Here is a 26,802-nt window from a genome sequence, read left to right as displayed (position 1 = left end):
TATATGTATAATCTCTTCCCTACACTCTTTTAAAATAAGCAAAGCAGTTTCTCCTGAATGACCCATTGGATTTATTAGTAACTATGTTGTATTGATGATCCCTAGCAGAGGTGATAAACTATTGTGAGAAGTGTGAAACTGTTGAAGATTTTAACCATCCAACTTGTCCTACCTGTGCTACAGGACCCTTTGTTCCTGGATTTAAGCGGTACTTGCCACTCAGACCAGACGATGCCAGCGATTCTGAAACCCAAACACATCGAACTGTACTGTACCAACATGGTACGTGGACTGACATTCTACCCGCCTGACATACTGAGTATGATGCTGCAGGAAGGCAAGCTGCAGCTCGAATCTGATGGCACCCTGAGGCTGGCTCCTGAGCAATGTTGCATGACTGCAGAGAACGACAACGAGGTAACTGCCCCTCCCTAGCCCCATCCCTTTCCCACACCCCGCCAATCCTTCCCCAGGCTGAAAAATCTAGAATAAAAACAGAAAACACTGGAAAAGCTCAGCAGGTCTGGCAGCCTCTGTGGAAAGAGAAACAGAGTTAACGTTTCAAATCCATATGACTCTTCTCCAGAGCTAAAGAGAAGTAGAAATGTGATGGACATCACATCCAGCATTTTCTGTTTTTATTTCAGATTTCCAGCATCCACAGTATTTTGCTTTTATCTGAAAAATCTAGAACTAGGGGTCATTGGGACTTCTTTCCTATTGTGATTCATTTTGTTACTTTAGCACCACAGCAGTTGTAACAATACTGAATCAGATCTTAATGAGATATCACAGTACACAATCTAGTATGTACTCTCGGGTACGTCACACTACACAGTTCCAGTATGTGTACACGGGTCTTTAATGAGCTCTTATTACTTGGCCCAACCTACGTTATCAGATACAATTCACTCTACAGTCCAGCATGAGTACAACATACATTGGCTCACTCACAATTCTTACTCTAATTCTACCTTTGATCTCTACATTCCTTGCATACAACCACTAAATCATAGTGCATTGTGACATCAGAAGGTCACAACATGGAGGCAGTAAGATGCATTTAGTTGTCTGAATCCCTTCTAATCATTCTGTTATCATATTTATAAGACCCACCTCATTTCATCATTTATAAATACCTGTGAACAAACCAATATCTCCTGGATCATTAAATTCATGGATGAGTTACATTCATACATTCCATCGGTTCTGTAATATTAAGAAACCTTTACCTTAGGCCCGCTTACATAGTGCACCCCATATTCAGCAGCAAGCTGTTTTAACTCATGGTGCGCTGATCTCACAAACTGCCAGGATATTGAGGTGCGCAGATAGAGCGTGAGCCCTCTTTCCTGCAGAGGTCATAGTTACAGAATAAGGGATCAACCATTTAGCACTGACATGAAGAAAAATTTATTTCCCTTACCCGACAAAAATCTGTTAATCTCAGTTTTGAAATTTCCAGGCTCAGCAGCTCTTTTTGGGGAGGAAAGGAGTTCTTGATTTACACTCCGCTTTGTGTGAAGAAGTGCACCTTGACATCACCCCTGAATGGCCAAGCTCTATTTAAAGGGTTATGCTCCCTTGTTCTGGACTCTCCCCATCAGAAGAAATAGTTTCTCACAACCTACTCTATTTAATCATCTTTAAGTGCCTAGCCATAGCACCCCTTAATTTAAAAAAAAATTTAATCTTTAATTTTATTATTAATCTTCTATACTGAAGGAAATATATGTCTCACCTATGCAAATTGACCTCAAGATTTAACTCTTTTAGCTCTGGTATAGTTCTGGTGAAACTGTGCTGCACCCCATCTCAGGTCAATATATTCTTCATGAAGTGCGGTGGCCGGAACTCAACACAGTACTTAAATGAGATTTACGCAACTGTCATAATTTCCACTCCCTTTGTATTCCAGCCCATTGCAATAAAGGCCAACATTCCATTAGATTATTTAATTACTTTTTTCTCACTGCCCACTAGCACTTCGCATTTCATATTTGGAATCCCCAAAATACCTTTGCTCCTCCACTCAATAGCTTCTTGCCATTTAGAAAATATGCTGTTCTATTTTCCTTAGGTCCAAAGGGGGAACAATCTTACATTTCCCTGTGTTTTAACTATATGCTTCCTTCCCAGGACTGTCGAAAGGCTCCAGTATTGTTCCCCAATATTCCTTCAATTATTGAGTATTTTGATGATGGTATCCAAAGCGATGTTACCATGTTTCCACCTCACGTCTCAGTCAACGAAAGGGCGTTAGATTTTGGCAAGTGCCTGGAACTCGACCAGATCGCCCCTCTGCCCCTCTGTATGATGAACCACACGAAAGGCAAGGTCACCGTCGTCTGGACGTCGATACCATGCAGCATCTTCACCGTGATACCTCAGACCATTGACATCCCCCCCTTGAAGAATATGGCTTTTCGCATCCACTTTGCTCCTGATAAGCTCAACGTGCTATATGCTGCTGAACTGGAGTGCTTTGCTTATTATAAGGTCAGTATAGGTGCAGGAATCATCCCCTGAAGTGTAAGGTCTCAGTGGTGGCTAAGACTCTTGCCTCAGAGTCAGAAGATCATGGGTTCAAGACCCACTCCAGAGACATGAGAACAAAATTCTAGACTGGTACTTCATTGCAGTGCTGAGGGTGTGCTGCACTGTCAGTGGTGCTGTCTTTCAGATGAGACACCCCAATTGCCCAAGGGTGTACATAAAGCATCCCGTTTGATTTGAAGAAGAGCAGGGGAGATTTCCCCTGCCTTCTGGCCAACATTTATCCCTCATCGATGTCACTACCTGATCATTATCTAGTTGCTGTTTGTGGGAACTTGCTGTGCCCAAATTTGCTGTCATGTTCCTTACATTACAACAGTGACTACACTTTAAAAAAAGTACTTCAGTGGCTGCAAAGCACTTTGGGACACCCTGAGGTTTTCTTAGGGAATGACCATGACGCTGGACCCTGGTCGAACATTGAGCTGAAAACTGAAGTACTGAATAATATTCCTATCATATCCTCAAGATATCCAAAGTGCTTATTTTTTGAAGTGTATGTATGGTTGCTATGTTTTCAAATTGTTGGCATCATTTGCAGGTCATGCGTGATCACCGTTTTGTAGATGACAACACATTCTGTCCACCATGGTCCCTCACAGTAAACGTGCAAGGGAACACGTTCCAGCCAGGACATGAACATTTCATTCCCAAGTACGTCCTCGACTCTTCTGAAGTGGTGAGTGAAAATAACATGGAGTTTAATGTATTTTTTTCAGTGCGGCCCAAGTGTCGGAGAAGCCAACAAATTGAACTTTTTGGTCATTTTACTCAGTGAGAAAGGGAAGATGGAAATGGGGTAGGGTGGCAGGTAGGGAGGGTCAAGGGAACAGGGACTGGGTGACACTCTGGGATGGACACCAGCCTTTTGAAAGGAGGGTAATCACTCCCATGGGTTTTCAGGAGAGGTGTGGGGAGATGCATCCATCTGGAAACAAACAAGAAGGGATCTTAGGTTTGAGGGATATAATTTCTTTGCTGCTTCAGCTTGTTTCAAGAGGAGAATACAGAGTTATGTGACAATCTAAACTATGGGCAGAATTTCACTGGCCCCTCCTGGTGTGTTTGCAGGCATTGGTGGGGGGGTTGGGGGCCGTTAAAATTCTCCTCCTGCTTGTCCTCGCCCCAGTTGAGGCCCACAAGTGGCTAATTAATGGCCACTTAACGTTCACTTCCTGTCTGTCTTCAAAATTGAGGCTGAGGGAAGGAGGTCAGGAAAGGGGTGGGGTGTGGCCCAGCAGGTCACCCTGATAGGGCCTCGGTGGGAAGGGGGTGGATGCCTCCCTCATAGGCTCCCTTTCCCCATCGGGGTCCCCCCAAGGCATGCCCGCCTGGGTGCTCTTTCCCTCTGGTCTCTCCATTAAGACCCTCACCCCTCCCCACCTCCCGCCGACCCTGGAGCCTCCCTTCCCACCCCTGATGTGACAGCTCCCAGCACTTACCTCCATCCTGGACTTCAACTCTTGGGACTGCTTGTTGTCCCAGCAATGGCCACTCCTCCCGTTGGTGCAATAGGGACTACAAAGCTGCCAATCATATTTACCGGCAGCTCTCTGAGGCAGGACTTCCGCCTGAGTGAGGCGCAAAATTCTCACCTTCAGCTAATTAACTCTCCCCGGAGCGTTAAATGGCAGAGGGACAGCCGACATCGGCAGGGATGATTTCCCCGCAGACTCAGAATCACAGAATTGTTACAGCAAAGAAGGAGACCATTCAGCCCATCATGTCTTCACTGGCTCTCTGAATGAGCAATTCACCTAATGTCATTCCCTCGCCTTCTCCCTTCAACCCTGCAAATTCTTCCTTTTCAGATAACCGTCCAATTCCCTTTTGAATGCTTCGATTGAACCTGCCTCCACTACACCCTCAGGCAGTGCATTCCATCCCTTACCCACTTGCCACGTGAAAAAGTTTTGCCTCATGTCGCTTTTGTACCTTTTGCCAATTGCTTTAAATCTGTGCCCTCTCGTTCACAGTTCTTTAATGAGTGGTAACAGCTGTTCCCTATCTACTCTGTCTCCACTCGTGGGGCAGGATTTTCCCTTCACCGGGTTGGCGCAGCGGGCAGGCCCTGGAATGGCTGTGAAACGGACTGCCGCCCGCGATCAGGCCCCGGCTGCGATTTCACACTAGCTGGTCAATTAACAGTCAGCCAGTGTGAAAGGCGCGCTGAAAGGCACAGCGCTGCTTGGGTGGGGGCGGGAAGAGGGTGAGCGCAGAAGTCTGCACATGCACGGGGAAGCGTTTGTTGACAGCCTCCTGAGGGCACAGAGCTGCCCCAGGGAGCTGAAGATTTGGACAAAGGAAAATAAAGATTTAATAAATTATATAAACATATCCCCAAATGTGACTCAGTCACGTGAATAGGGACATGTTTAAAATGAAGTGGAAATTTTTGTTTACATTTTTATTTACCATTGGAAACCTCATCCCGCCCATGGATGAGGTTTGATTAAAAAATGCAAAGGCCGCTTGGCCTATTTGCCCGCCTGCCAACCAAACGGTTGTGTGGGCAGCAAAACACACAACTTAATTAATCGCTTAAGGGCCTTAATAAGCCTCTTAATTGTCAGCGGGTGTGCTGCCGATTCTTGCGCGTGCCCGCTGACTGAAAGATCGCATGAGTGCGCGATGACGTCGGGACGCTCGCCCGACATCATCATGCGTGATTTTACGCCCGATTGGGTCGGGCGCATGCCAGCCCGCCCAAAGAATGTAAAATCCTGCCCATGATTTTGAATACCTTTATCAAATCTCCTCTCAGCCTCCTCCTCTTGAAGGAAAACATCCCCAACTTCTTCTAACTACCTTCATAAATGAAGTTCCTTCTACCTGGAGCCATTCTCGTGAATCTTTCCTGTACCCTCTCCAATGCCTTCAATCTTTCCTAAAGTGCGATGCCCAAAACTAGACACAATACCCCAGCTGAGGCTGGACTAGTGTCTTACACAAGTTCAACATAACCTGTTTGCTCTTGTACTCTATGCCCTATTAATAAAGGCTAGGATACTGTATGCTTTACTAAGCACACTCTCAACCTGCCCTGCTACTTTCAATGACTTATGCACATACATACCCAGGTCCCCCTGGTCCTGCGCCCCAATTAGAATTGTACTCTTTATTTTATACTGTCTCACCATGTTCTTTCTACCAAAATGAATCACTTCACATTTCTCCACATTGAACTTCACCTGCCACTTGTCTGCCTATTCCACCAACTGACCATGTCCTTTTGAAGTTCTACAATACCCTCCTCACAGTTCACAGTGCTTCCAAGTTTCATATCATCCGCAAATTTTGAAATTGTGCCCTGTACACCAAGGTCAAGGTGATTAATATATATCAGGAAGAGCAAGGGTCCCAACGCTGATCCCTGGAGAACTCCACTACAAACCTTCCTCCAGCCTGAGAAACATCCATTAACCACTACTCTCCGTTTTCTGTCATTTAGCCAACTTGGTATCCATGTTGCTATTGTCCCTTTTATTCCATGAGGTATAACTTTGCTCATAAGTCTGTTGTGTGGCACTTTATCAAATGCCTTTTGGAAGTCCATGTACACCACATCAACAGCATTTCCCTCATCAACTCTCTCTGTTACCTCCTCGAAAAACTCCAGCAAATTAGTTAAATGTAATTTCCCCTTAACAAATCCATGCTGGTTTTCCTTAGTTAACCCATTTGCCCATGTGACTATTAATTTTGCCCTGAATTATTGTTTCTAGAAGTTTCCCCACCGCCAAAGTTAAACTGACTGGCCTGTAGTTGCTGGGCTTATATTATACACTTTTTTGAACAAGGGTGTAACATTTGAAATTCTGCAGTTCCCTGAAACCACCTCCAGTCTAAGGAAGACTGGACAATAATGGCCAGTGCCTCCACAAATTCCACTCTCACATCCCTCAGTATCCTTGAATGCATCTCACCCTGTCCTGGTGCCTTATCACCTTTAAGTATAGACAGCCTACCAACACCTCCTTATCAATTTTAAACCCTTCTAGTATATTAATTACCTCCTCTTTCACTATGGCCTGGGTAAAGACAGATGCAAAGTATTTATTTAATACCTCAGCTATTCCCCAGCCTCCGTACACAAATCCCCTTTTTGGTCCCTAATCGGCTTTCCTGCTCTTTTTACCAGTTTTTTACTATTTATATGCCAATAGAAGACTTTGGGATTCCCTTTTATGTTAGCTGGCAGTCTCTTCTCATACTCCCTCTTTGCTTCTCTTAGTTGCTTTCTCACTTTCCCTCTAAACTTTCTATATTCAGCCTGGTTCTCCATTGTATTATCCACCTGACATCAGTCATAAGTGCGCTTTTTCTTCTTCATCTTAATCCCTATTTCTTGTCATCCAGGGAGCTCTGGATTTGTTTGCCCTACTTTTCCCCTTCATGGGAAAATACCTTGACTGTGCCCAAACGATCTCTTTGAAGGTAGCCCATTGTTCAGTTATCGTTTTTCCTGCGAACCTTTGATTTCAATTTATTCGGCCCAGATCCATTCTTACCCCATTGAAGTTGGCTTTCCCCCAGTTAATTATTCTCACTCTAGATTGTTCTTTGTTCTTTTCCATAGCCAATCTAAACCTTATGATACAATGATCACTATACCCTAAATGTTTTTTTCATTTGTTCATGGGATGTGGGCATCACTGGCAAGGCCAGCATTTGTTGCCCATCCCTAATTGCCCTCGAGAGCAGTTAAGAGTTCACCACATTGCATGTTCTCTTACTGATATTTGACCCACTTGACTCACCTCATTCCCAAGAACCAGGTCCAGGGGTGGCTCCCCTCTTGTTGGACTGAACACATACCGTCGTAGAAAATTCTCCTGAAAGCACCCTAGGGACTCTTGCTCCTCTCTCCCCTTTACACTATCACTATCCCAGTCTATATACGGATAATTAAAGTACCCCATTATAACTATATTATTCTTGCACATCTCTGTAATTTCCTTGCAAATTTGTTTCTCTACATCCTTTCCACTAGTTGGTGGCCTATAGAGTACACCAAGTAATGTAATTGGGTAAACCAGGAAACATGACCACTCGTTAAATATTTCCCCATGTTTCCATTACACATTAATTTAGGAAATACATGGACATCAGGCTTTAGTTTATAATCTCTTTATTGTTGGGGCTTCAAGATGCCCAAGACTAATCTATTGCCTGCTCTCGGCAGGTGTGAATTCCACTTAATCTCTCAGGGGAGAGCTGAGAGTAATTGCCAGCGTAGGCCAGGAAGGTTGACAAATGCAAAGCCACAGACAGTAGGGGACAAAAAGAGACTGGGTATATAGAGCATCCATGCATCCTTCAGAAGTAAAATGGGATGGAAGCCTGGCGAAACTGCAGTTGCTCCACCCCACCTGCTCCCCACTTAGGTTATGCAACATTAACGAACCACCTTAGAGGATTTAGACTTAGGGATGATTTAATCGTGATTTGTAACTTGATGAAGGTAATAGATTATGTTCAAGCAGACAGCTTTCTCCACCTAAATAAGTTACATTTCAAAAGTACTTGACTATAATGTATTTTGGGTAATCCTAAGGTTGTGAAAAGCACGATATAAATGCAAGTTCTTTGTGTCTCTCTTTTCTTACCGGGGTCATGCAACTTGAAAGTCTTTGATTGTGTGAGGCCAGAACTAGTTTAGATCTTTGGATGTGGTACTGTTCCCAGGAATAGTGGGCCTGTGAAACAGGCTCCTGGTTCCTTCAAACAAGAGCTGGGCTTGTTTCCGGTTGGATTGGAAATCACCTCATACAAAAATAGCAGAGCCAGAGTGATCTCTTGGACCAGCTTTGATCAGAGTAGGAGAGGCATTTCCCAGATTTCTTTTCCCCCAAATTGGCCTAAGTTTTTAATTTGCTAATCTGCCTCTTCCAGGTGATCACATGGTTTTGGGTGGGCAGCGGGAAATGTCTATGCTATCTATCACAATTGGGTGGACCGGGGGTCTTTTCCTGTCTGTGATAGTTCTATTTTCCCTGCCATTTCCCTGTATTTTTTAAAATAGGGTTAGGATTCGGTGTCTGGCTCTATCATTTCAATTGGTGATGATAACGTCAATGACGGGAAAACCCTTTAACTTTTCTCTCTTTGTCCTTATATCCTTTTTGAATCTGTATTCTGCCTATTTTCTACTGTATTCTGTAATGTAAGGTGGCGCTTTACTGCAGAGACTCGGAATTTTACATTGCTTATCATTCAGTTTATTTTCTTCAAGTTTTTGATCAGTTTTTAACATTTCTTTTTGTGAGATAGCGACCAATGTAATTTTTCTTCTTCATTGTTAATTATTTGATTGTGTATGACTTTTAATGAGCAAGCAATGTACCTGCAATGAACTTCTGATAGGACAATAAAATTTGAATAGAATGGGAATGGGAAAGAATTAGAATTGGAATGTGACCTCCTTTATTCATTGGTTAAAATGGTTTTGCCACTAAGTTGCAAAAAGAGCTGGGGTTAGGGGAAGAGAGATTTGGTTTCAGGCAATCAGAGACTTCAGTCAGGTTGCATGACCCTGGTAAGGAAAGAAAGAACTTGTATCTATATAGCACTTTTCACAATGACAGGATGACCCAAAGTGCATTACAGCCAAATATTTTGAAGTGTTATAGTGTTGTAATGTAGGAAAACATTAGCTACACAAAAGGCTTTGATGCCATCTCGTCTTTCAACCTGCTTAGTCTTTAGGATGTTTGGGCCAGCTACCCTGTGGCCTCTCATAAGAATTAGGAATAGGAGTTGACCATATCGACCTTCGAACTAGTTCCACCATACAATAAGATCATGAGGAATCTCCTACCTCAACACCACCTTCCTGCCCTATCTCCATATCCCTTGACTCCCTGAGCATCCAAGAAATTTAACAATTTCAGTCTCCAATATACTCAACAACTAAACATCTGCAGCTCTCTGAGGTAGAGAAGATTCACAATCCTCTGAGAGGAGAACTTTCTTAACTTAGTGCTAAATGGTCAAAACTAAAAACAGAAAGTGCTAGAAACACTGAGCAGGTCAAGCAGCATCTGTGGAGGGAAAAACAGAGTTAATGCTTCAGGTCTGTGACCTTTCTCCAGAACTGAAGGAAGTTAGAAATGTAAGTTTTGAGCAAGTGAAACCAAGGTGGGGTGGCGGGGGCGTGGTGTCTGTTGCGGGGTGCAGGAGGAGGGAGAAGAAGAACAAAAGGGAATTGATAAAGTGGGGAGCAGGAGGAATTAAATGACAACAAGGTTGGTACAAAAGCCAAAGGGGATGTTAATGGGTATAATAAAGAAAAAAAGATATGTCCAAGTGAGGTTTGAATGGCTGGATAGCAGCCATCCAAATGGAAATTAATGGGATAAAGGAAAAATGAGAAAAATCAAATCAGCAAAAAACCCACACAGAACAAAATGGAGGTAGAGGTTATGATCTAAAATTGTTGAACTCAATGTTGAGTCCAGAAGGCTGTAGAGTGCTGAATCGGAAGATGATGTGCTGTTCCTCAAGCTTGCATTGAGCTTCATTGGAATACTGCAGCAGGCCCAGGTCAGAATATGAGCAAGGTGGAAAATTTAAATGACAAGCTAAAGGATGTTTGCAGTCATGCTTGCGGATTGAATGGAGGAGTTCCGCAAATCGGTGACCCAGTCTATGTTTGGTCTCCCTAGTGTAGAAGAGACCACATTCTGAGCAAGGAATACAGTATAGTAAATTGAAAGAAGTACAAGTAAATCACCGTTTCACTTGGAAGGAGTGTTTGGGGCCTTGGATGTTGAGGAGGGAGGAGATAAAAGAGCAGGTGTTGCATCTCTTGTCCTTGCATGGAAAGGTGCCGGAGGAAAGGGAGGAGGTGTTGGGGTGACTGAGGGGTGGACCAGAGTGTTGCGGAGGGAACAGTCCCTTCGGAATGCTGAAGGGGGAGGACAGGGGAAGATGTGTTTGGTGACCCTTATCCTCAGACTATGATCCTTAGTTCAAGAGTCTTCAATCAGAGAAAATAGCCTTTTAACATCCACCCAGTCATTCTAAGAATTTTATACATTTCAATGAGACCTCTCATTCTTTTAAACCCCAGAAAATATCGACCCATTCTACTCTATCTCTCCTTATGTAAATCCCTCTCATCTCAGCAATCAATTGTTGAATCTTCTTTGTGCCCCCCAACACCAGCTTCGCCATTACATGAACAGACATAAAGACCAGCAGGAAAAGACCATTGGCCCATCAAGTCTGCTCCAATCATGCTGTTTAGATGCTCTCACTTTATAGTCATGTAATCTTGTGGGAGAGGTTAAAAAAATGAGTAGGAAAAACATCTGGGAAATTCCTCTCCAACCTCCTGAGGAAAATAAATGAAATTGAATCCCAAGAGATCATACTCAGCATTTTACCTATCTTCAGTACATAATGATGTTAACCACCACAGGGAGGCTGCCCCATTCCTTTAATAATTAGTGCAACTTTTCCACACTTACTGCATCATCAGGTAACTTGTTCCAAGTGTCAGGAATACTCTGTGTAAGGAAAAGGCCTTCTGATGTTTAACCTAATCCTATGCTTGTACACTGAAGGTTCCTCCTTGAATCCTTCTGTTTCACTACCTCTCCCCCTCCCTTCAAAAGGCCACTTTGAATGTACCTGTATTGCCTGTGCCTTTGGTCGTCTCCCCTAACACTTCTCTTACTTCTTCCTTGATGTTCATTGGTCACCCTGTAAGCAACTCTTCAAAGGCAAACCGAGTTGCCCTCGAGAAAGTGGTAGTGAGCTGCCTTAAATGCTGGGAGCAGTTTGATATAATTGTATGATTTGCTAGGCGACTTCAGAGTCAACCACGTTGGTGTGGAACTGGAGTTTCATATAGGCCAGACTGAGTAAGGACAGGTTTCCTTACCTAAAAAGGGATATTAGTGAACTATTTGGGTTTATACGATAGTCTAACAGCTTCATGGCCACTTTCACTGAATTTAAATCCTCAAACTGCCATGGTGGGATTTGAACATTTGAACTCATGCTCCCTGGATTATTAGTCCAAGCCTCAGGGTTACCCGTTCAGTACCCTAGGCACTACGCTACTGTATCCTAACTTGGGACATTTTAATTTTGTGAAAGTTGCCATATAAATGTACAAAACAGGTGACTTTAATGCTGTATTATATAAGGTACTTGTGATTCCTAATCCACCTCAGTTTGCTTCCTGCAGGTGTTGCCAGGAGTGAATGAGAAAGGAACAGTCTACAGGACCTTGCTGCTCAAGAATACAGGGAACATGCTCATCACCTTTTCTGTGGATACACAGCATGAAACCGCCATCAAAATCAAACCGACTAGAGGTTTCGTGCTCCCTCAAGCTTATCAGATATTGACTTTGAGAGGAAACCCCCAGAATGAGAGCCTTACCAAACACACACTGCTGTTACACCTGAATGCCACAGAGAAATACTATCAGGTACTGACAATAAATCTTAGATTTGGAGTATTGTATGCAGTTTTGGACTGCTTGCCTAAGGAAGGATGGATATACTTGCAACAAAGTTTTACGAGAATGAGCCCTGGGATGGGAGAATTGTCAGGGGATATTGAGTACAATGGGCTGATCTTCTCTGGAGTTGAGAAAAATTAGATGTGGTCTCTTTGAAGCATATAAAATTCTTCGAGGGTTTGAGCAGGTAGATGCTGAGAGACAGTTCCCCCTGGCTGGAGAATCTAGAGCTGGGGAGTTATAGTCTTAGCATAAGAGTTGACCATTTAGGACTGAGATGAAGAGGGTAGGTTGTGAAAGTGGAGGTTGAAGATCAGCCATGATCTTATTGAATGGCAGGGCAGGCTGCGAGGGGTCAATATGCAAACAATGAAACCCTGTATTGAAGAAGAAAGAATCATTACTGCCTTGCACCCAGTCACAGACCTTCCTTTTGTTCCTTCTGACATGGAGAGGTGGAGAGAGGAGGAAAGAACAAAAGGGAAGTAATGTAATAGGGTGGAGGGCAAAAATATTTAAATAACAAAAGAGATATTTTCTAGTTCTGACGAAGGTCACAGACAGCATCAGCTCTGTTTCTCTCTCCACAGATTTTATTTTATTCATTCATGGCAACTGGGCATAACTGGCAAGGCCAGCATTTATTGCCCATCCCTAATTGGCCTTGAAAAAGTGGTGGTGAGCTGCCTTCTTTAACCGCTGCATCCTGTAGTGTGGTGCAGGTACTCCCATAGTGCTGTTAGGGAGGGAGCTCTAGGCAGGGTGACCAACTCTCCTAAAATAAAATAAGGGACACTTTGATCATAGGACCAGGGTGGGTGGGGAGGGGTTTGGTGGGGGGAGGGTGCTGGTGACCATAAGACTGGGGTGGGTGGGGGTTGCTGGGGACCATGTAGTTGGGTTCAAACCTGCCAGCTTCAAGTTCAGCTGCTCTCTGGGGCCTCTAACCAGATCACTGGACAATCAAAGCTTTAGAAATATGGGACAAAAGCCATCCCAGGAAGAAAAAATACATGATGTGGGACAATCTGTGAAATTACTGGACTAACCTGTAAAAAAAGAAGACAACTGGTCACCCTGGTTCCAGGATTTAGACCCAACAATGATGAAGGGATTGTAATATATTTCTGAGTCAGGATGGCGTGTGGCTTTGGAGGGGAACTTGTAGGTGGCAGTGTTCCCATACACCTGCTGCCCTTGTCCTTCTAGGCTGTGGACGTCTCAGGTTTGGACGGTGCTGTGGCGCACCTTGTAAATGGTACTACCTGAGCTACTAAGTTGTTCCAGCACTTTTTGTATATATTTTGAATTTATAGCTTCTGCAGTATTTTACCCAGAGAGGCGAAGTAGGTGGCTAGGGAATTTGGGCCAGAAACCAAAGACAATGGCTTCAGCCTTCGCACTACTTAGTTGGAATAAATTTCTACTCAGGTAGGACTGCATTTTGGCAAGTACCATGACAAATTAGAGACAGTGGAGAGGTGGTTTAATGTCTCATCTGAAAGACATCACATCTGATGGTGCAGCACTCCATCAGTGCTGCACTGTATTGTTGGCCAAGATAATGTACAAAGCTCCAGGGGATTATTTTGACCTTGTATCATAGTATAATCAGGTTGAAAGTGAATCGATGGCCTGTTTTACATGTCTCCCCATATTTCTTTTTATCTGAACAATGCACAAGCTTTGATGTCTTGCAAGCAACTTACAAATCCATTCAATTCCATAATATCAAAAGGACCAGATGTACAAGCTGTTGATCCTGCTACTGAGTGCAGATCAAGCAAGTTCCATGGCACCTTGTGAGTTCCTGCACATTGCACAATGTGCTCTGTCAGAAGCATTTCTTGCACTATAAAAGGGCTGACATAACAATGCTTTCCCTGGGTTTTATAGCCACATCCAAAAGACAAAGGCACCTCTGACAATACAGCACTCCCACAGCATGGCATGAAGTGTCAGCCTAGATTGTGTGTTCAAGCCTCTGGAGCAGAGCTTGAAGGCTAAAATGCTCTGATGGGCTCAGCTGACACTTGTGATTAGTTACAAAGGACAGAGAGGAATTGATACTTACCCTATTCCTTTTCTTGGCTTTTTAGGAGATTAGGTTGTACTCCACTGTAGAAAAGCCGCTATTGACTCTGGATGGAAATGGGTATCTGTACTTTAAGCCGACATGTGTAGGCACCTTATCGGAACGATCCTATCTCATTAAGAATATGTCTCGGATGCCGCTGTATTTTCAGTGGAAGATATCGGCAACTCAATCCAAGGTCCTGTCTGTCAAACCAGTCTTTGGAATCATCCAGGCCAATGAATCACTGGTGAGTCTCAGATCTATTTCTGCTGTTTAAATGAGCAAAAAGGAGCAGTGTCGGCTAACCTACACAACTTGGAACATTCCATATTTGATCCCCAGGCTGTGCTAAGTAACCTGTACTCCTGCTGGGGTAGTGTTTATTGGTGCTCCAATAGGTACCTCTGGTCTAAGGGGAGGGAGAAAATGAGTCTGGTTGTTTGCTCTCGATTGCTCTCTTTTCACGATTGCTGGACTACCGGGATGTCTGGATGTCAGGTGAGAACTTGATCTGCCTTGCCTGTGATGCCCACCATAAATAATAGCCCACCAACATGCAGGCTGCCACAGCTAGAATGGCCATATGATTTTTTTTTTTTAATGCTTTTGTGGGATTTGTTGCCCATCCCTAATTGCCCTTTGAACTGAATGACTTGCTAGGCCATTTCAGAGGGTAGTTAAGAATCAACCACATTGCTGTGGCTCTGTAGGCCAGAGTGGGTAATGATGGCCGATTCCTTTCCCTTAAAGACATTAATGAACCAGATGGATTTTTACAACAATGGTCACAACTACTGAGATTATCTTCATATTCCAGTTTTATTAATTGAATTTAAATTCTATCAGCTGTCATGGTGGGATTTGAACCCATGTTCCAAGAGCATTAGGCTAGATCCCAGGATTAGTAGCTCAGTGACATTACCACTACGGCTTCATCTCCCTTTTAGACTGCCTTTCCTCAACACTTATGTCCTTCTAAGTGTTGGGACAAAGGTGAATCATAGACAAATTGAGGTCATTTCACATTCTACCCATGATTCTAAGGATTGGGCTGTTTTGCCCCCATGCTGTTTCAAAGTTCATTACAATGGATACATTTACTCCAAACACAAGCTTCCCTCTCCAAAATGAGCAGACACGGCAGGTCACTATTAAAATCATAAAATGATACAGCACAGAAGGAGGCCACGCAACCCATCATGTCTGTGCCAGCTCTTTGGTAGAGATATCCAACTAGTCCTTTCCACCCGCTCTTTCCCTGTGGACCTACAACTTTGCTTCTATTTAAATGTTTATATAATTTTTAGTCTTGCCTATTGTCTATTATTCCCCTCTTAACCAATCTCTTGGTCCTCCTTCAATGAATTCTAAACTGCTCATAACCCTCGGGCTTGCTAATTTTTCTCGCAACTTTATATGACTCCTCTTTGGATCTAATACTATTCTTAATTTCTTTTGTTAGCCATGGTTGGGCCGCTTTTCCTGTTGTGTTTTTGCACTAGAAAGGAATGTATAACTGTTACAATGCATACATTCTCTCCTTAAATATTAGTCATTGCCTATCCTCTATCATGCCTTTTAATGAAGTTCTCCAAACTATATTAGCCAACTCATGTCTCATATCTTCGTAGTTTCCTTTGTTTAGATTTAGGACCCTAGTTTCAGATTGGACTACTTCATTTTCCACCCTAATGAAAAATTCTATCATGTTATGGTCACTGCTCCCTAAAGGACCCTGCATGACAAGATTATTAATTAACCCCTTCTCATTGCACAATACCAAATCTAGGATAGCCTGTTCATTAGTTGGTTCCACGACGTACTGATCTAAAAAGCCATCTTGTACACACTCCAGGAATTCATCCGCCACAGTAGTATTGCCAATTTGGTTTGCCCCATCTACATGTAGATTAAAGTCACCCATGATTACTCCCCAACCTTACCACTACTGTTTGGAGGCCTATAGATAACTCCTACTAATGTTCTCTGCCACTTGTTGCTTCTTAGCTCCACCCAGACTGATTCTGCATTCAGATTTTCTGAGCTAATATCTTGTCTCACTATTGCACTGATTTCCTCCTTAACTAACAATGCCACCCCACCTCCTTTTACATTTCGCCTGCCCTTCCTAAATATCGAATACCCTTGGATATTTAGTTCCCAGTCTTGGTCACTGACTCTGTAATTGCAAATATATCGTACCCATTTACATCTATTTGCACTGTTAATTCATCTACTTTATTGTGACTGCTCCATGCATTCAGATACAATGCCTTTAAACTTGTCTTTTTGACATTTTTACACTTTTTTTTGTACAATGGCCATATTTGCTGTTAGCCCTTGTTTCCTCTGCCTTCCACTTTTGCTTTCTACTTTTCTTTCATTCCTATTTTTGTTTCCCTCTCTTGTGTCATCCTGCTCAGGTTCCCAAGCCCTGCAACTCTAGTTTAAACCCTTCCCCACAGTACTAGCGAATACCCCTGGGAGGATATTGGCCCCAGTCCTGCTGGGGTGCAACCAGTCCAGCTTGTACAGGTCTCACCTTCCCCAAAATTGGTCCCAATGCTTCAGGAATCTAAATCCCTCCGTCCTACACCATCTCTGCAGCCACACATTCATCTGGTCTATTCTCCTATTCTTGATCTCGCTAACATGGGAGCAATCCTGAGATTTCTACCTTTGAGATCCTGCTTGTTAATTTATTTCCTAGCTCCCTATGTTCTGCTTTCAGGACCACATCCATCTTTTTACCAATGTCGTTGGTACTAAGATGGACAACGAGCTCTGGCTGTTCATCCTCTCCTTTCAGATTGTCCTGTAGCTGCTCAACGACACCCTTGACCCTGGCACCAGGGAGGCAACATACTATCCTGGTGTCATGACTGCAGCCGCAGAAACGTCCATTTGTTCCCCTTACGATAGAATTCCCTATCACCGTTGCTCCCCCAGGGTGGAATTTTCCGTGCCCGCTGGCATCAGGCATGTTCGGCGGCATGAGTGGACAATATGGCGAGTAGGCCAAAAATTGGTTTCACGACGTCGTGAAACCAGTTTGCAATCTCCACTCTGCCTGTCAATGGCGAGCCGCGTTTCTAGCCTTCGGACATTGAGAACCTCATTGTAATACATCTGCATATCATTATAAGGCCAGCCCACCGGACTCAAACCCCCGATGCTGGATCATCCACCTATGTCAGCGGGAAAACACCCTGGTGCAGAACATGTTTTGGCAACTGTGATGTGCAGAAGTCGGCACATACCACCAGGGCCTTGCTCACATTGCGGACATCTGAGGAGCAGAAGACTCTGGAACCCAACAGCAACGGACCCTGGAGCAATGTCCATGGCATGCTGGGTAGATTCTCATGCACATGGCTCCACCATGAAGCAGCTCACAGAAGGTGGAAAGTCAACATTGGGGGTCTGCTCATAATGGCTGATGGTCAAAGGGGTGGAGAGGAAGGTCGAGCTGTATTTGGGAGAGGTAGGTGTACCAGGAAGAGGGAGAGGAAGGTCTAGGATCATCTGGGAGAGAAAGAGGTGTTAGCTGGTGCTGAGGTATGGAAGGGGGGGAATGTAGGAATTGGGGGGTGAGGTTGGGGGAGGTAACAAAGGTGTTGGGGGGGGAAATGAAGGTGTCGGGGATTGAGGTTTGGGAGGGAGGGAACAAAGGTGTCAGGGGGAGGTTGGGGGGGGAAGGGTCAGGGAGGGAGGAGGGGGTAACATGGAGAAGACGGCAACTGGGGTATAGTTGTAAGGGGGTGGAAGGTGTAAGGGAAAGAGTTCGAAGGAGGGAAGGAGTCGGGGGAGGAAGGAATCTGGGGGGGTAGGAAGGAATCTGGGGGGGGAGGAAGGAGTCTGGGGGAAGGAAGGAGTCCCGGGGGGGAGGAAGGAGTTTGGGGGGAGAAAGGATTTCAGAGAGGGGAAGGAGTTTGGGGGGAGAAAGGAGTTCAGAGAGGGGAAGGACTCTGAGGGGAGAAAGGCGTGTGGAGAAGGGAGAGGGGAAGGAGTCTGGGGGGAGGAAGGAGTTTTGGGGAGGAAGGAGTAAGGGTGGAGAAAGAAATAAGGGTGGCTGCAGGAGTCAGGAAGGGGGAAGGACGAAGGGTTGGGGGGGGGGGGTGAATTCTGTAGTGGGGATTCTGGGGGAGGTGGGGGGGAAGGAGTTCCGAGGGGGGTGGGGGTGGGTGGGGGGCAGTCCAGGAGGGGAAGGAGTTCCGGCGGGGGAAAGAGCCCGGAAGTTGTGGGGGGGATCTCCAGATGACTGTGCAAGAGAGGGCTCTGATGAGTCCATGACTGCCTTCTGGGGAGCGAACTGAGGGTGGGCATGGTGAATGGTGAAAATGACCGAGAGCAGAGTGAGGTGGGAGGGTGGGGGTATGATGGTATCGGTAGAAGGGACAGTGAGAGTGATTGGTAGAGACTCAGAGGCAGACACGGACCCTGGGGGGTGAGAAGGAGGTGGCTGGGGAGATTACTGTGGATGGGGGTGGGATCTTTGGGAAGGAAGGGAATATGCTGGTAGGTCATGGAGGGGAAGTGGAAGGTGATGGCGGGGGCGGGGGGCGACAGTGATGGGGTAATGGAAATGGGTGACTGGGGGAGCGGAAAGGATGGGGGATCTGAAGAAAAATGTTAGATGCACCATGCTTGCCAAATCGAAAGTGAAAAGTGAGTGGTGGTGGAGGTGGTGATGCATGGGAGTGTGATCAGTGGGTGAACAGAGATGCAGGTCAACTGAAAGCGAACCCCAGCAGGCAGCATTGAAAATGCTCAGGACTTTGAGATGAGTGTGACATGGGAGGATTGAAAGTTGAATTGAAATTTTCCTGAGTGCTACTTTTTGTGCACTGTTAAAATGCTTTTGTGAAATTCAACCAGTGTTCTGAGAATAACACTCAGCAGAACTGATATTGCAACAAGAATCAGTCACAGATGCCCACCGTTGAAGGACATATCATTCCACTGCCAGTGTTTATGATTAGTTAGTCCTTCCAGCATCAATGGATTACATTTATATAGTGCCTTTAATGTAGTAAAATGTCCCAAGAAGCTTCACAGGAGTGTTATCAGACAAAATTTGACACTGAGCCACATAGGAGAAATTAAGACAGTTGACCAAAAACCTGGTTAAAGAGGTAGGTTTTAAGGAGCATCTTAAAGGAGAGGAGAGAGGCTAAGAGGCTTAGAGAGCAAAGTCTAGAACTTAGGACATGTGTGCTAGTGGTGGAATAGGAAATTGGGGGATGAACAAGATGCCAGAATTGGATGGAAATCAGAGAGTTGTAGGGCTGGAGAAGGTTCCATAAGTATGGAGTGGGGAGGCCATGGAGGGATTTGAAAACAAGGATGACAGAGCTGAAAGCATGGCCGCCAATAGTGGCATGAAGAAAATCACGGATATGCAAGAGACTGGAATTGAAAGATTGCCTATTATAGCTTTAGTGCTTGACTTTGGCAAGTAATAGGGTTGAGATAAAATACAGGAGGAGTTAGATGTGATAAAGACCAAGGACTTTGTACCATTCTGGTATCTGCATGATACAATGATAATGAGGGCATTGATTCAATCTCCGTCAATAAGTCTACAACCAACTAATGGGAAAGTGGCAGAATTGCACAACTGGCCACTTAGCATCTGAGGGAATAAAGTTATTTGAGTGTTTCAGGTAGGAGCCTGCAGCAGAACTTGGATAGATTATGAAAATAAAACTTGCATTTAGATAGCAGTATGTTGCATTTAAATGTCTCAAAGTCACACACAACAACTGTCATTATATAGACAAATGTGGCTAAACTTCTCTACATTCTAAAGACTTTCTGTTTAAGTTTTTGTTTTCCTTTAGGGCTTCAATGAAACTGATCAGCTGTTTGAGACCTTTGTTGTGTTGCTGCTTCATTATAGCTTCCTCAATAGCTGTGCAGCCTGTGTGATTTTTTTTTAATCCATTCATGGGATGGATTCCTGGCAAAGCCAGCATTTATCCTCATCCCTAATTGCCATTGAGAAGTGTATATTTATTGTAGGTCTAACCAGTGATATGCTGTGGGCTCTTTGCAGGCACAGACTTGGTCTTTCTATCCACAAGAACATCTGAAGTATTTCCTGAAACCCGACATTTTCTTATGGGGTGTGAAAGGCCCACACTGCCCAGACCAAGGGAAGAAGATTCGCCTCACCCTCAGGGTTATCGGTGAAGGATCAAAGGGCACAATTATGGTGAGATTACAGGAGAGAAATAAGTCCTGCTCATATTTTTTTGCTTTGCAATAGTAACCATCACTCCATCATTCATTTTCTCCTTCTCTCCGCTAAAAGTAGTAATCCTTGTTGGGGGAAACAGGTTGGCACTGATGGATCTGTGGTACTTTGTAAAAAAGACCATCCTTCATGTGTCATGGCAAGCAACTTCAAGCAGCAGCTCAGTCATTAATAGGTCACACAGCCCGACCCAACACTGAACACAAGTGAAGAATTACGTGTTTATAGATCTTTCTCCTAGCATTACCCCATCTGCATTTGGCAGTACCTAAATTTACTATCGCCTCCACACCCAGTTTATGTCAAATTGCATAAAATTTACAGCACAGAAACAGGCCATTTGTCCCAGCTGGACCCTGCCATCGTTTACACTCTACACAAGCCTTCTCACACTATACTTCACCTCACCCTTTTTGCATATCCTTCTATTGCTTTCTCCCCCATATATTTACCTAGCTTCCCCTCTATGCTAATTATTGAGTCATAAAGTCATTACGGCACAGAAGAATACATTCAGCCCATGCCGATTCCATGCATCGGGTGGGCTCGGCAGGACCTGGTGGAGGCGGTTGCGGAGCCGCCTGCCACCCGCGATCGGCTCCGCACTGCGATTTCACGTGGGTGGACCAATTAAGGCCCACCCTGTGTCGATCGCGAGCGGTAGCGCTGAGCGCTACCTGTGCAGCGGGGGGGAGGAGGGAGAGTCGGGCCCAGCGCTCTTTCACACATGCGCACTGAGCTGCCTCAGGGAGATTGAAGCGCTTTTAAAAAAATAAATGCAATAAAAATTTAATGTGACTGTGTCACATGAGATGGACATGTTTTTATTTTTCAAAAAATGTCTTTATTTAATTTTTAAAAGCTTTAGGAAACCTCATCCCGCTTGTGGATGAGGTTTCCTATAAAACGTGAAGGCTGCTTGGCCTTTATGCCTGCCCGCCAAACGTACGGTTGGCCGGGCAGCATAAAATTCTGATTAATTACCTGGTTAATGGCCTTAATAGGCCTATCAATTATTGGCAGGCACGCAGCTGACTCCGGTATGCACCCGCCAAATGAAATATCGCGCGACTTCGTGATGATGTCAGGACGCATGCCTGATGTCATCGCGCGTCATTTAATGTTCTGGCATGTTGGGTGCGTGCCCACACGCCGAATGGAAAATTCTGCCCCTTGAACCATTACATTTATCTAATTAACATCTCAAACTACTACACATCAAAGCACCCAGACTAGCTGACTTGAATCCAATTAAGCCACACACGGACACACTACTAATCCAATTTAAAAATAATTTCTGATAACATTAACATCTCTTCATGACAACCTCTATATCTAATCTCTTAATCTCCTTTGTTCCAAGGACAACAATCTCGCATCACCAACCTGTCCTTGTAGCTAAAATCCTTCAATCCTGGAACTATTCTGGTAAATCTCCTCTGTATCCTCTCCTTGCAAGGACTTTCACATCCCTCCTGAAGTATAGTGACCAGAACTGGATGCTATACTCAAGTTATGGTCTAACCGGAGTTTTATTCAACTCAACTATTCCCTTTGGTAGAAAGTTCCACATTCTAATCACTCTGAGTAAAGAGGTTTCTCCTGAATTCCTTATGGAATTTGTGAGTGATCATCTTACATTTATGCCCCTTAATTTTGGACTCTCCCACAAGTGGAAAGATCTTCTCTCTGCCTACCCTGTTTAACTCCTTCATTATTTTGAGGACCACTATCAGATCACCTCAGCCTTCTTACTAATACCTGGAGCAGAGGGTGAAATGAAAAGATTAGAAACCCATCTAGATACAGAGTCTACTCTGTACCAACAATGACTCTTGGCCTTAACTTCAGTAGAGCCATTTCTGTCCCACAAGTGTGAATTTCCATTTTGAATGTCAACTGCAATTTTGGCCTCTGTGAATGAAATTGCCAAGTTGTATTGAAACTGTCCAAATTCAATTGATGTAGAATCCCTACAGCCAGTAGACATGCAAAGCTTTTCCTCAATCTGGGCTACATCCTAGAAGTGAAAGGGCAACATTGTCACCCCCTGCACCCTCCATGACAATTCTTGAGAGATGATAACAACTTTGTACAGCTAATAAATCCAAAAAGGAATTTAGGAGAGACTTCTTTATCCAAAGTTGAGTCAGAATGTGGAACTTGCTGCCAGTGAGTAGTTGAGGTGAATAGAGTGGATGTGTTTAGCGGGGAGCTAGCTGGCAGAGAAAGGGATGGCAGGATTTCTGGGGAGAGTGTGTTTTAACAAGGGTGGGAGGAGGCTCATGTGGAGCATAAACACTGGATGGGCCAGTTGGGCTGAATGGCTTGTTTCTGTGCTGTAAATACAATGTAATAACCACCTGAAGATGCAACTTGTATCATTTTGTACTCAACTTTACTCACCTTAGATTATTAAAATGGGTAGGACTTATTCTCAGTGCTTTTTAACGTGTGAATGGGTTGAATTTAAGTATGTTTTCATCCATTCCATTGTGACAATATTTGCTGTAATCCCTACCAGGCCATTTTTTGTAATGCTGGAAAGATCAATGGATGCCGTCCATGTGCAGTGCTTGAAAGTTATATCAGTAATGTTTGCCCCTCTGTTAAACATCTCCTTTAGGCTGAGAAACAGGTTATAGATTTGGGAGACATCCTGATTGGCAATATTAAGTCAGGTGACCTTGTACTGGTCAATAAGGAACCATGCTCTTTGAACTTTGCGCTGAACGTGAAGCAGAACATCACTGGACTATGTGACCCTGATGAGGTTGTGAAAGATTCGATGGGTAAGTTGATGAGATATTAATGAAGCATTTTGTTATTGACAAATTGAGATGCTTCTGAATTTTGATTCCAAATTTCTGTCAATGGTAGAAGGAAGGGTCACCGAGGGAGTTCAGGAACTTAGAGATCCTGAGCGAGGGTGAGCTAGAGTAAGAGCAGGACAAGAAATCAGGATTTCAATACAATGAAGAGGAGTATGTATGCAGTTTGCTTTTGGTGCTTAGGAGAAGCAAGAAAGTTAAGACAGGCAATGGCCACAGTAACATCAAAAGATAATTATTCACTTGGTTGATTCCGGGGATGGGAAGGTATTCATATGAGGAGAGATTGGGTCGAATTGACCTATATTCTCTGGAATTCATAATAATTTATAAGACTGAGAAATTATCTCCTTGAAACACATGAAATTCTGAGATAGCTTGACAGGGTAGATGCTGAGAGGCTGTTTCCATTGACCGGAGAGTCTAGAACTAGGGGCCAAAGCCTCAGGATAAGAGCTCCGCCGTTTAGGACTGAGGTAAAAGGAAAATTCTTCACTGTGAATGTTTGAAATTGTCTACCCAGATGGTGTGGATGCTAAACCGTTGAGTATGCTCGAGACAAAGCTTGATAGATTTTTGGACACTAAAGAAATCGAGAGATCTTTCTATGTAAAATATCCCCTATCCTTCCAGCAAAATGGGACAAATGGCTATTCCGAGCTATGCTAATTTAAAAACAGGATTCCTGGAAGTCTGTCATTCTGGGTGATATCTCTGCAAGTTGCTATTATATTTAGCAGGAATTGGCATTTTTCCCAGTGTTGGATGGAGTTCCTACCTCAGCAGTGCCTTCAACTCAAAAGGTATAGGATGTGGTGTGGTTTATACTGATGACAAATTACAGACAAATTTACTCTAATCTGTATGATAGTAACATAAGACTCGGTAGACAAAAATTGACAAATACCGATCTAGTTTACATTCTCTTATCCTGGCAATAATGGAGTTTTTGACTAATCATATCAACCACTCTCTATCAATTAGTTGACAACAGACCCAGAAATGATGTGCAGAAAGCTTTTGGATCGATAGGTTGAAAGTCACCTGTTTATCTCAAAACATGCTGATCTAATTGCAACATTTTAGATGATTAAAGCAATTGATAGAAGAGATAAACTAGTTCCTCTGGTGGGGGAGTAAAATTAGAGCTAGGCTGTTCAGGAGTGATGTCTGGAAGCACTTCTTCAATCAAAGGATAGTAGAAATCTGGAACTCTGCCCCAAAAAGGTGTTGATACTGGGGGGTCAATTGAAAATTTCACAAGTGCGAGTGACAGATTTTTATTAGGCAAAGGTTTTATGGATTGTGGAATTAAGATTGGGAGGTACCATTAAGATCAACTTTAACCTAAGTGAACGGCAGCGGAACAAGCTTGAGGGGATGAATGGCCTGATGTTGCTATGTGCACCCTATGTTAAGACATGTCTATAATATCTGCATTGGTGAATAACTGCTTTGTTTTGTTTTTTGTTGGAAATGCATGTCTCCCCAGCTTTTAAATTGAAATATCACCATGGCACAATACCTGCAAGGTCAAAAGTTTGTTTCAGGTTCACCGTCCGGCCTGTTCGAAGGCTTCGTTACTCCTGGACAATTAGTTCCAAGATTCTCTCTGCTAAAGGTGGGTACTTTTTTATATGTGTAAATTAGATATTGGCCTTTTGCATCTGGTGCCTTGCTCCACATCTGATCTGGACTGAAAGGCTAGAAGTTTATTCTATCTGGGCTGTAAAATTCACATGCGATTCACTCAATCTGGTTACTTGGGACCTATGGCACAAAATTGCTTCTAATTTGGCATTAATTAGCATCCTAAATGGCCTAGCAAGTCAGTCAGTCCAAGGGCAACAAGGGATGGACAACAAATGCTGGCCTTGCCAGTGATGCCCGCATCCCAAGAAAGAATAAAGAAAAAAGATGCGAAAAGAATGGTTGATGTGTGAAATAGGGAAATAATAATTAAAGAAGAAAAACCTTGCTATCCTATAGCATCTTTTATGACCTTAGAACATAAAGTGCTTTAAAACCAATAAAGTGCTTTTTGAAGTGTGGTCCCTGTTGTAAGGTAGGAAACATGCCAGCCAATTTGAGCACATCAAGATCCTGCAAACAGCAGTGTGATAATGACCAGATAATTCATTTCAGTGATAGCCATTGAGGGATCAATTTTGGCCAGAAAACTAGAAAGAATGTCTCTACTTTTCCTAAAATAATGCCATGGAACCTTTTATGTCCACCTGAGGGGCAGACAGGGCCTCGGTTTGATGTACCATCCTAAAAATTGCATCTCCAACAGCTCAACACTTGTTCAGTACTGCATTGGAATGACAACCTAGGTTATATGCTCAAGTCTTTAGAATGCAACTCAAGCTTAAGTCCTTCTGACTCTTAAATGTAAGTTCATATCCTGGACTTTGTGATGAAAGCATGCCTACTACATAGTTTTGCTTTATTTATTTATTCATGGGAATTGGGCATCACTGGCTAGACAAGTTTTTATTGCCCATCCCTAATTGCCCTTGAGAAGGTGGTGGTGAGCTGAACCGCTCCGTCCATGTATTGTAGGAACACCCATAGTGCTGTTCGAAAGGGAGTTCCAGGATTTTGACCAAGCAACAGTGAAGGAAGGGCGATATGGTTCCAAGTCAGAATGGTATGTGACTTGAAGGGGAACTTGCAGGTGGTGGTGTTCCCATGCATCTGTTGCCCTTTTCCTTCTAGGTGATAGAAGTCACCGGTTTGGAAGGTGCTGTCAAAGGAGCATCGGTGAGTTGCTGCGGTGCATCTTGTAGATGGTACACACTGCTGCTACTGTACATCGGTGGTGGAATGAGTGAATGCTGATGGTGATGGATGGGGCGCCAATCAAGCAGGCTGCTTTGTCCTGGATGGCGTCGAGCTTCTTGAGTGTTGTTGGAGCTATGCTCATCCAGGCAAGCGGGAAGTATTCCATCACACTCCTGACTTGTGCCTTGTAGATGTGGACAGGCTTTGGAGAGTCAGGAGGTGTGCTACTTTCTACAGACTTCCCAGCCTCTGACCTGCTCTTGTGGCTACAGTATTTATATTGCTGGCCCAGTATAGTTTCTGGTCAATGATAACCTGCACTATGTTGATAGTGAGTGATGGTAATGCCATTGAATGTCAAGGGGAGATGGTTAGATTCTATTTTGTTGGAGATGGTCATTGTCTAGCACATGTTCACATGAATGTTACATGTCACTTATCAGCCCAAGCCTGAATATTGTCCAGGTCTTGCTGCTTATGGTCACAGATTGCTTCAATTCAAATGTTTTCAGTGCTGGAGCCTGATGAAAGCGAGGAGGGAAAGCCTTTGTGTTGCGTGACAGCAGACGGCGTCTATCCAATGATATTCATCTCAGATGCTCGTTGCCTCGGGAGCATAAGTGGCATCAGCAAGCAGCAGCTCTGGCGACTCTTCTCACTAGACACACTTAATGAGTACCTGCAGCGTGATCCCACAGAGGGCGAGCTGCTGTACCAGGTACCGACCAGACACAGGTGAGAAAACGTGCCCCAAATACATAAAGAACAACTGACAATATGGAAGACAAGGCTTGCAAATGGTCGCAGAAGGCAG

At 44.0% G+C, this 26,802-nt stretch overlaps 2 protein-coding genes across 2 annotated transcripts in view; one reads left to right on the top strand and one right to left on the bottom strand.

Moving 5' to 3' along the window:
* Positions 1-26,802, bottom strand: part of LOC144686882 (tubulin alpha-1D chain) — a 917,839-nt gene that overhangs the window by 544,320 nt on the left and 346,717 nt on the right. The gene's annotated exons all lie outside the window — the stretch shown is intronic.
* Positions 1-26,802, top strand: part of cfap65 (cilia and flagella associated protein 65) — a 152,032-nt gene that overhangs the window by 29,107 nt on the left and 96,123 nt on the right. Inside the window, exons 9-17 of the mRNA XM_078552783.1 lie at positions 184-417; positions 2,140-2,499; positions 3,098-3,235; positions 11,756-12,001; positions 14,134-14,358; positions 20,170-20,328; positions 22,997-23,162; positions 24,694-24,822; positions 26,501-26,723. Of these exons, the coding sequence (XP_078408909.1) occupies positions 184-417; positions 2,140-2,499; positions 3,098-3,235; positions 11,756-12,001; positions 14,134-14,358; positions 20,170-20,328; positions 22,997-23,162; positions 24,694-24,822; positions 26,501-26,723 (1,880 nt within the window). The remainder of the gene's footprint in view (positions 1-183; positions 418-2,139; positions 2,500-3,097; positions 3,236-11,755; positions 12,002-14,133; positions 14,359-20,169; positions 20,329-22,996; positions 23,163-24,693; positions 24,823-26,500; positions 26,724-26,802) is intronic.

The sequence above is a fragment of the Cetorhinus maximus genome, chromosome 11 (genome assembly GCF_964194155.1).
Source record: "Cetorhinus maximus chromosome 11, sCetMax3.hap1.1, whole genome shotgun sequence".
Lineage (NCBI taxonomy): Eukaryota > Metazoa > Chordata > Chondrichthyes > Lamniformes > Cetorhinidae > Cetorhinus > Cetorhinus maximus.
This window is presented reverse-complemented; position numbering and strand designations above follow the sequence as displayed.